At 47.4% G+C, this 10,871-nt stretch overlaps 1 protein-coding gene across 1 annotated transcript; it reads right to left on the reverse strand.

Annotated features, from left to right (window-relative positions):
• Positions 1-2,922: 2,922 nt before the first annotated feature.
• Positions 2,923-5,048, reverse strand: LOC117847799 (uncharacterized). Its single transcript, XM_034729085.2, has 2 exons — positions 3,357-5,048; positions 2,923-3,254 (listed from the first exon to the last, which is right to left on the reverse strand). Exons 1-2 carry the CDS (start codon positions 4,682-4,684, stop codon positions 3,242-3,244), a joined length of 1,341 nt encoding a protein of 446 aa, XP_034584976.1. The 5' UTR covers positions 4,685-5,048; the 3' UTR covers positions 2,923-3,241.
• Positions 5,049-10,871: the final 5,823 nt, after the last annotated feature.

Genomic DNA, 10,871 nt, shown 5'->3' on the forward strand with positions numbered 1-10,871 from the left:
ATCTAGCCTGGCGGAAACCTTTCTGATGAGCCCAAGACCTTGACTAGTACTCCGGTAGAGACTTGGTGACCGAGAGTATATCCTTGATGGAGCTGCAACTTGGACTGGTGGTTGTCCTTGTCTAACAATACCAGGAGATAAATCGGTATGTCGAGTTTACATCCTCTCTAACCCACTCCTTTGCGTTTTCATATTTAATACTTGCAACTTGAGTGACTTTGTATTGTTAGAGTAGTTCTTGCTAGGATTGGATTTAGATAGCAAAACTCTTCGTGGGTGGGTGCCAACACTAGTTGAGCTATAGTTGCACAATTATATAGCATGATCTAGTTTATGCCTTGTGCAAAGTAGTGAAGGCCATACATTAAGGTTTTAAGTTTGCCTAATTCATCCCCCCTATTAGGCTACAGGGGCATCAATTCATCTTAGGCCATGGTAGCTGGTGCATGTGAAGGGGTGGTGGTGGCCGATGACTCTGGTGGCATTGGGGCTCTCTATGGCTAGGTGCTTGTAGCAGACAAGGGTGTGTGGAAGCACTGGTTGTGGGGAGCACAATAGTTCCACCGCACATTATTGGCGCCTGCAGCAGGTGACGTGACTGCTCCTGCTACCACTACCGGAAACAATAGCTGGCACTCGGCAAAGCATAAAAAACACTCAGCAAAGCCTTTGCCGAGTATTACACTCAGCAAACAAAGACTCGGCAAAGCTATCTTTGTCGAGTGTTTTTTGTCGCACGCTCGGCAAAAACCTTTGCCAAGTGTTAGAACCGACACTCGGCAAAGATTTTTCAAAAAATATAAAAAAACCCCACTGCCGCCCGCCGCCACCACCACACCGCCGCCGCCACCACCACACCCGCGGCCACCACCACGCTACCACCACCACCACGCCACCGCTGCCGCCACCACGCCCGCCGCCACCACCACTTGTGCAAAAAAAAGCAGGAGAGGGAGGGGAGGGGGCGGCGTCGGGAGAGGGTGTCGGTAGGTGCCGGAGGCCGACAGCGCGGGAGGGAGGCCGGCGGAGGGGCGAGGGCACGGGAGGGAGGCTGGCGGTGTGTGCGTGTGTGCGGGTGAGGGAGGGTAGCGCCGGTGTATATGAAGGGGTGTTTGCCGAGTGTCCCAGATCTGACACTTGGCAAACTCCAGCTTTGCCGAGTGCCAGATCGGGGGCACTTGGCAAATCCGTCTGTTTTTCATTTTCCTTCTTTTTCATAACGTATTTTTCTAAATTTGTTCCGATGTACTTTGAAAGTACCTTGTTAAATTGACTCAACAAAATATATATATATATATATATATATATGATTTTTCTACGAATATTATTCCATTATTTTATGTAGTTACAGCTCAAATTTGAAGGTCAGAAGAGGAAAAAAGTGAAATTATTTGCCGAGTGCCAAATAATTATACTCGGCAAACAAATATAATAATTACACTAGGCAAACATATTTTTTGCCGAGTGCCAAACTTTGCTGAGTGTTTTTTAGCTCTTTTGCCGGGTGCAATTATTTTGCCGAGTATTTTTTTGGCCGCACTCGGCAAAGACCTGATGGAATGCACTCGGCAAACACCCGGTTTCTGGTAGTGTACGTGTGTCGCGGCAGCCGCAGGCTTGTGGCTGCGTCTGTCACGGGTGGTGTAGCTTAGCGTGCAGCTGCTATGCATGGTTTAGGAGTGGTGGCATGTTTGCGTAGATGGTGAGGCCGGTGGCTGCCAGATGGCGTGGAGTGCCCACCACGGTTTGTTACAATTGGCAGGGTGGATGTGGAGGGGATGCCTGTGGTGCCCGCAGCGAGCATAGTGGGATACTTGTGGTGCATGTGGCGGTGCTTGGTGCTGGAGGGGACACTCGCGGTGTGTCACCAGTGACTAACATCTTTGTGTGGCGGCAATGGCGCATGATGTCGGCATGCTACAACTGTGTGGGTGAAGTCTTCTGGGTGAAATTCCTGTCCGTATTGGACGGGTGACAACATAGATGCGTCATGCCCCTCCTTGGAGGCATCACCATTGAAGTTCCTCTTCACCTCTTCAGGTCATTTTTTGCTGCTCCCTAGCTTCTTTTGGTGGTTGGCGCTGCTTGCTCGCGATGTGTGGCTAGATCAGCATTGGTGGCCGACTCTAGCGTTGTTTGTGTTCCTTGTTTGGAGGTGCGGGTGTCTACGACGGCAGATGGCGGTCAAGAAGATGGTGTTGTCACAGTGATCGGAGGGCATGGCTTCTGTTTGGCAATTGAGGGCGGCAGTTTGGTGTGCTGTGTGCCAGTGGTAACCACGGAGTTTGCAAGGAGGCCGACGTGGGGAGAGGTCCAGTAGAGCAGACCATGACAGCTAGCTCTGCTTGGCAGGTGCTACTCTAGTGTGCGACAACGTCTAGAGATGATGCAAGAGGATCTGATGGCGTGATGGCTACACAACTTTCAGTGGTCTACGATGCTAGCGCTACAATGTAGTAGCTGGCTCTGTGTGTTTGATTGTTGGCAACAATGGGGCAAGTTGTAATGATGGCTTTCGGCTTGATGGCTTTGTCCTCCGATGATGGTTGTGTAGTTGGCAGCCGGCTGTAGCGATGTGTTGTTTGTGGAGTGGCGGGGTAGTGTCGTGTGGGCGTGCAGCATGCGCTATTTGTTGAGTTGGTTCACGTCATGGTGTTAGTTTGTTGTATCCATTATTGTTTTCTCCCGTTAGTTGTTTTGTCCAGTCTTGTCTCCATCATCCTTTTAATAGACCTTAAGAGTTGGTATTATGGCTTCGAACGCGAGCTGGCATTGGGTGGTGGTTTCAATGACCCCCCCCCCCCCCCCCCCCACACACACACACAAAAAAAAAAAAGAAAGAAAAAAGAAAAAAAGGTGTTGAAAACAATCAGCATCATAGAAATGCGCATTCAAATGAATAGAACAAGAACACATCACATATCACAAAGGAAGCTTATAGTTTATTTTATTTCATAGTACCAACTGATCTGATCAACATCACGTGCTTACAGAGAGCAAATTAGTGCGAAATGCCAGATGTTTTCTTCCTTTGCACCTCAGCTAGTATGAGAGATGCAATAGCTCAATGTCCTTTCTGATGAGGGCATAGATCTAACCCCCTCCAATGGCACCTTCAATTTCCCAATCTCACCATCCTTTTCAGCATTGTAGTCCTCCAGTGCCTCATATTTTTGGCTTTGGCTTCAGCCTGCATGCTTTAGCCTTCTCAGTATCTTGTGCTTCCTGGACTGAATTCTTCTCATCGTTCATATCTGAGAGCATGACATCAAGTTCATCATAGGGCCCTTGCAGCTGCAACATAGAAACATGTAGCACCTTTGACTCAAACCTCAGCTTTATCAGCCTGAGCATACCTGATGGCATGAATTTCCTCCAATTCCTTCTTGATTTTTGCCTCGTTAACATTAAACCCCATTGCAGCTGCCTCCTTTGCCTCCATCAACACATTCAACTGCATCTCGGTACTCTCAACCTCTACTTCATATATATCATATTTCTGAGCAGCTATAGAATCCTCCAACCAAAGTGTTTCATTTTGATGCATCACAAAACCCTTTATGGTCTTGATTTCCTCCACTTTGCTCTTGAGGTCCTTCGGTTCCTTCATGACATCTTCCATATCTGCCTCAAATGCATTTTCAGCTGCCTCCTTCGCCTCTACCAACGCACCCAATTCCATCTTGAGCCTCTGTGTCTCAACCGCTGCTTCAAATAGGTTAAGTTTAGGTTTAGGCTCTGTTGCCAAAACCTCTGACTGAAGCATATCATTTTCACCCTTTACCAAATCACATTCCCTCTTTTTCACAGTGGCATCAACCTCCATTTCCTGGTTGTTAGCTAGAGTTGCATTGAACTCTGACTCCAAAGATTCTACCCTCATTGCCTCTTGGCCCCCTAGCACCTCTAGTGTTTGTACTGTTGCCTTAATTTGCTTCTCTGCTGCTTCTTGGTACGTATCAGCAGCGTCCACAAACACCATCCTCATGTCCTCCAATTCCTCCACCTTTGATTTGATTTGTTTTTCTGCTGCCTCTTGATATGTATCGGCAGCGTCCATGAACACCAGAGCTGCCTTCCTCGTATTCTCCAATTCCTCCGTCCGCGCCTTAATTTTTCTCTCTGTTTCTTCTTGGTACGTATCAGCAGCTTCCATGAATACCAGAGCCGCCTTCGTCGTGTCCTCCAATTCCTCTACCTTTGCCTTGATTTGCTTCTCTGTTGCTTCTTGGTATGCATCAGCAGCGTCTATGAGCACTAGGGCTGCCTTTTTCGTGTACTCCAATTGCTTCTCTAGTTCAGCCTTCTCACTGGACAGCTCAATGTTTTTGCGCTCCAACTGCTTGTTCTCTAGTTTGTACTCTAGCACTTCCTTAAGGTCTTTCATCACCTTCTCCGATTGCTTCTTCAGCTCTTCCTTCGACGCCTCCAAATTCTCCTGCAGTTCTTTCTTCGTCGCCGTCACCAATTGGTTGCTGAGCTCTTTCTTCGTCGCCTCCGATTGCTTCTGCAGCTCTCCCTTCGTCGCCTTCAAATGCTCCTGCAGCTCTTTCTTTGTTGCAGCCACCAATTGATTCATGAGCTCTTTCTTCATCACCTCCAATTCCTCTTGCAGATCGTTCCGTACCTGGAAGACCTCCTTAGATTTGGCGATCGATGGGTCGGTCGATGTGTTGTTCCCCATATTGTCTCACAGTGGAAGACACCTTGCTGTCTTGTTTCTGCCCTCGCAGAAGCTGTCTCGGGTGAATATATACAAGATAAGGGGGGAGGATGAAGTGTCGACGAGGAAGGTTGAGGAAGAAGGGGAGAGAAGGGATGGAGTGTCGGTGCAGAAGAGGGATGGAGTGTCGGTGCAGAAGAGGGATGGAGGAGCTGAGGACGGAGGATGAAGTGTCGGTGGGAAGAGGGATGAAGGAACAGCTCGTTTGTACTTGCTGTGGCTTTGTTGCCGGCGATGGATGATTCCATGTACTTGCTCGAATAGATGAACAGCTCGTTTGCAGTGGTCCCTTGCTGCCATCTTTTTCGCCATCTCTATCGTTCCTGTTCTGGCTGTGATCCGCAATCTTATGTTTGGAAAATTAGTGCTAACCGCTGCAATCCAAAACTGTCCTGCTAGTCAAGTGTCCCTCTCTGCAGCATGTGTGGGTATACATAGGGTTCGCAACTCCATGCACTCATCAGCTAGCAGCCTATCATGAGTGCGCTAGGATGTTCTGTCAGTCTGAACGTACTGCAATTTCTAGTGGAATTCATCTGCTTTCTCCTTTCTGGTGGCATGCCAGTGCGGATTTCTGAATTTTGATATGAATGATCAAAATTGCTGGATACGGGTTTGCCGTTACAAGGCCCTTTGCTTAGTCTAGTGTTCAGAAAATTCACCATTGCAGAACACACGCACTGATGACCATTTCAGCGCAAAAGCTTAATCTGATAGAGAAATATGTGCAATTTACTTATATTTCAACGCTCACCATCATACGCACGCTCCATCAGGCCTCAAACGTGTCAACCAGGACTTGTGCTTCAATACTCACACTCGAGGCCTCAAACATGGAACTAAGTGCCATCCATCCTGATGTTAATTGCTGCGTCCTCCCCCCGGAGTGACGGGTGGGAGATTTATACCTTTGTGTCGTTTTCATTTTTTTTATTTACAGCAACACTGTAACTTTGTACATTTTTAGCTTGTCAAGGTCTTCATCCTCTTTTTAATATAACAGGCAGCTCTCTTGCCAGTTCTTTCAAAAAAAAGAGTCAGCTGTAATATTTTATTTAATCGCATCTGAAACCTCAAACGTGAAATTAGGACTTATGTTTCAATACCCCTCAACTGCAATTATTTTATTTAATTACACCTACTAGAATTTGAAATCAAAACTCTAAAAGATTAAATCAGTAAGAAAATGTGAGCAATTTAGTTATACTTCAATACTTGTACAACACTAAAGTAAAGTTTTCGCTGGGAAATACAATAATTTTGATATGTGTTTTTTTGTTTCCCCTTGTTATTAATTAAATGCTTTATAAATATTTCCACTTAATTATATTTTTCTTATAATTTGTTATACTTGGCATCGGCTGACATGCCCAATAAAACACGTGAACCTTTTTGTCATATGTTTACTATTCTCAACTCTTGTGCCCTAAACTATTTTGAAACCCGTGTAGCCCTGTTGTAATGCATATGGACTGGGAATCATGTTCTGGTCACTCTGAAAAATGCTCGTGTGGTAGGCAATGCTCATGCTAGTACCGTGACACTGCCAGAGAATGATCTTAGGGCTCGTTGGGCACAGCTATGGCTTCTTCTTATTTTTATAATTAATAGAAGAGATCAAATATCCATTGTGCCGTTACTTAGTTTTCTTTCTTTTTTCCCCACATTTTTCCTTCTTTTTTCTCTTTTCTTACTATTTCTTTCTTTTCTCTTCCCATTCTTTTTCTTCCTTTCTTTTCTCTTTTGTAACATCCTAATTTTAAAACTTCTGTGAATTAATAAAATTTGCTAGAATTTTCTAGATTTTATTTGAGCTTGTTTAGGGATTTAAGAATTTTCTAAGGTTGCATTTAATTTCTTAGGCATTTAAATCTTTTCTAAAATACATGAATGAATCATAGGAGATCATTGTTGCATTCATACGGGTGCATTGATTTTGGTTATTTGAATTTAAATTTGTATTTAAATTCATTTGTTTGATCCCTTTTAAATAATAGGAAAAATCCATCTTTCTGGCTCTCTTCTTCTTCTTCTTTCAGCCCAGTCTTTCTTTTGACCCAGCTCCCCAGTGTATGTTAGCCTAGTAGGCCGGCCCAGCACCGCCTCCTCCGCGCTGACCCGCTTCCCGGCCAGCTCTCCGCCTCACTCGCCTGTCATCCCCCTCCTCCCGCTCGCGCCACAGCTGCGCCCGACTCGAACTTGAGTCCGAGCTGGCATTGCCCCCGCGTTGTGGTGCGCATGCCGAGGCTGCCCCCCCGGGGCTTTATAAACGGCACCGCCGCCTCGCCCTGAAGCCCCTCACCAAACCCTAAGCCCTGCACCCGAGCTCCTGTGCCGCCACTGTCAGGCATGCATCCCAGGCCCACGAGTAGGCCCTGTACGGCCCACTAAGGGGCGTACTCGGACATGATCAAGACAAGGGGGCTACGCGGCAAGAGGCGTATCCCACTCAGACTAGTTAGGAGTGCATATGGAAACTACTAGGACTACACCGAGTAGAACTCTGTAATCGTACCTGACTAGGATTCAAACTTGTAACCCTGCCCTCCCGAGTATATAAGGGCGGGCAGGGACCCCCCTCAAAAACAACAACTCCAACTCATCCAAGATCAATACAACCAACTCATAGGATGTAGGGTATTACACGATCTAGCGGCTCGAACCTGTCTAAATCGTGTTCCTTGCGTCACCATTGACTCCTTGATTCTCGACAGCCCTTACCGCACAAAAGACCACCTGGGGTACCCCCTAGGCGGGTTGCCGGTCTAAAAAACCGACAGCTGGCGCGCCAGGTAGGGGCAGTCGTCGAGTTTCTCTGCGCGAGCTCAATGGCACCTGTCATTATCAAGCCTGTTTTCACCTTCGAGGCAGGTGCAACTTTCGTTTTCGGATCTTGGCTCTGTATCGCCAACGACGCTGGATCGTTTCAGCGTCAAATCATCGACATCCAGGAGAAGAGATCGCTCAACAAAAGCCCTTTTCAGCCAAAAACGGAGGGTTCGGTTAGGAAAAACCAAAATTTCAAAGTCAACAAACCCGAGTTCGACTACGCTGCGGACTTGACCCCAGTTCGGACTAGTCGGTCACTTCACAAATCGACTTCAACTCCAAAACGGTTCCCATACGGACTCCGCAATACAGCCGAAGTCTACCAAGATCTCCTCACTCGAACCCAACTCGAACACGGGGAAGACAAAGGCGATGACTCCGACTCGGACTACCTCCTGGAGATCCCGCTGTCAGGACCAGCCCAAGGTCTGGTAATAACTTCAACATCACAAGGCAGATTTGTTCACTGGCCAGGAATGAGATCATCCCTCCTCGCCCGCGACTACGAGTCACGCCTCGTCGCTCATATAGACAACCTCCCGTACCAGGAAGGCGTCCCACTCACTTCAAGCCGCGAAGAAAGTTCCACAGAAATCACAACATCAAGCTCTAGAAGCTACTACCCACACAGAGAAGTGTTTGTTATTACTCAAAATAACAATGCGGGTACTAGCCAACAGAGAACCCCTCGATGGATAGCACAACTCGACAACGTCTCAGAGGACGAGTCATCAGCTAACGCCCCACAAGATGAAACTTCCAATCAAAGAAACCAAAGAAGGATGCGCAATGTTACTCGGGCTGAACGCCGACAAGTGCTGGCCACAAACATCCCCATCACAAATCTTGAGAGAGCATTCGATGCAGTACAGGCTCAAGAACACAACACTCCACTCGCAGCAATTCCCTCGATCAACCTTATATCAACTCTCATACCTCAAGACAGAGACAACGAAGTAACAGCTCAACTTGCGCAGCGGGGCAACAGACTAATTGCACAACTCGCAGAACAAACTTACAAGCTACTCGATAAGGAATCACCAATCCCATCTGTTCCTCGCATCACAGCTTTCCTGCTTTCACAACTCGGATAATGAGGACAAGATTACCCGAGAAATTCAAACCAATAGGGATCACTAAGTATGACGGCAAGCAAGACCCAATTCAATGGCTCCGATGTTACTCGTTGGTAGTCTAGGCAGCCGGAGGCAACAACAACACTAAAGTCATCCATTTTCCCATATGCATGGAACCCGCGCCTCTGACATGGCTCGAATCACTCAAGCCTAGATCAATCGACTCTTGGGAAGACTTGACAAAAGCTTTCACCAACAACTATGCCAGCTCCATGACTAGACCGGGTAACAAGATCGACCTAAGTCAAGTAAAACAAAAGAAGGCGAAACCCTGCGCGACTACTTGCGACAATTCTTCGAAAAGAAGGCCACTATAGTCGACATTTCACAAACAGACATCATCGAGTGCTTCCAAAATGGCCTCTATGATCGACGAACATACCAAGACTTCAGCAGACGACGACCAACCAATGTCAAGGACCTCAAATTCATGGTGCAACAATGGGCAGATGAAGAAGACAAAGAGCGAGAATGTTTCGGCTCTCATCGCAACCGCGGATGCGACAATAATAACCATGACCAGGATAGAAACAGACACAGCGATGCCCGAAACAACTTTTCGAGTAATCAAAATCGCAAACAAAAACCTGACAACACCATTGCTTCCATGACTAACTCAGGGAAGAAGGGACCCCGCAAAAATGATGATGTGCCAAGCTTCACCGAACTACTCAATAAACAGTGCCCATGGCATCCGACTAGCAAACACTCAGCAATAGACTGTTACAGCATGCGCCGAGTAATGCAAGATTTACCCGCACCACCACCTCCCGAGGAGTACAACAAGAAAAAAGATAAAGGCAAAAACAAGGTCCACAATGACAAAGAAGGAGAGGGCGACTTCCAGACTGCCTCCAAAACAGTCAACGTCATTTTCGGACGGAATCCTAGGCACCACATCCAAGCGATCCAGCAAACTGGTACTTAGGGAAATCATGGCCATTGAACCAATAGATCCAACACCGCTAAAATGGTTAGAGGTACCCATAACTTTTAGCAGAAAGGACCAGTGGATAAAATTCTCAGAACCAGGCCGATTTCCTCTAGTACTCGATCCCGTCGTCGCAGGATCAAAACTGACAAAAGTACTAATTGATGGCGGAAGCGGACTCAACGTCATTTTCGCCAAAACACTAAGAAAATGTGTCTTGACGTCACGGAAATGCTCACTCAACCAGACTCACCCTTCTACAGAATCGTACCAGGGAATGCAGCCATACCACTAGGACAAGTCGTCCTGCCAGTTACTTTCGGAACTAAGGAACATTATCGAACCGAGTACATTAGATTTGAAGTCGCCAACTTTGAGACATCTTACCACGCCATACTCGGAAGACCAGCTCTGGCCAAGTTTATGGCCATACCACACTACGTTTACTTGGTACTCAAAATACCAGGGCCCAAGGGAGAACTAACGCTACGAGGAGACTTACGGCGATCTTACGAGTGCAACACCGAAGCCGTGGAGATTGCCACAACCTATCAAACACCTAGCCCTATGCAACAAGTTTTCACAGCTTCAAAGAAACTTCACCCAACAGAACTCGAGATCCCAGAAAACAAGTCGGGATCCACAAAAGTGAAACCATCAAGCAAGAAAGACTTGAAACCAGTTGATCTCCAGACCGACGACTCTTCTAAGACAGCTCTGATTGGAACAGGGCTAGACCCTAAATAGGAAACCGCGCTCAATCAGTTTTTTTCGAGCTAACCATGCCGCAACACTAACCGACCGCCGCCGCCTTCAATCCGTGCCGACACCACCTTCCCGTCGACAAGATCATCGCCTGAAGCACTCCCGCACCTTCTTTCATGCGCACGGGCTCACCGGAGTTGCCGCCGCCGCGCCGAGCCGCTTCTTTGAGCCACGTGCCGCCGTCACCACCTAAACCATCACAGGGACACCCTAGATGCGGTCGCAAGCTCCTTAGCAACCAGGGCCTCACCGCATCGCAATCCGAGTTTTGTAGCTAGAGATCAAGCTCGCTCTAGCAAGATCGCCACGGGCCCCTGCCGTCTACACCGCCCGCTTTCTCCTGACCAACCGCAGCTGATCAGGCGCTAACGGCCCAAATCTAATATGACCAAAGTCAATACCAGTCAAACTATGTCGCCCGTGCCACTTTTGCTAAAAAGCCCATATTTGATTAAGATCTACCGTAGTAAGGCCCACAAAACAAATA

The sequence above is a fragment of the Setaria viridis genome, chromosome 3 (genome assembly GCF_005286985.2).
Source record: "Setaria viridis chromosome 3, Setaria_viridis_v4.0, whole genome shotgun sequence".
In the NCBI taxonomy this organism is placed as follows: Eukaryota; Viridiplantae; Streptophyta; class Magnoliopsida; order Poales; family Poaceae; genus Setaria; species Setaria viridis.

Coding starts and splice junctions, on each gene's coding strand:
- LOC117847799 (XM_034729085.2), bottom strand. CDS start 4,684: ATGGGGAACAACACATCGACCGACCCATCGATCGCCAAATCTAAGGAG.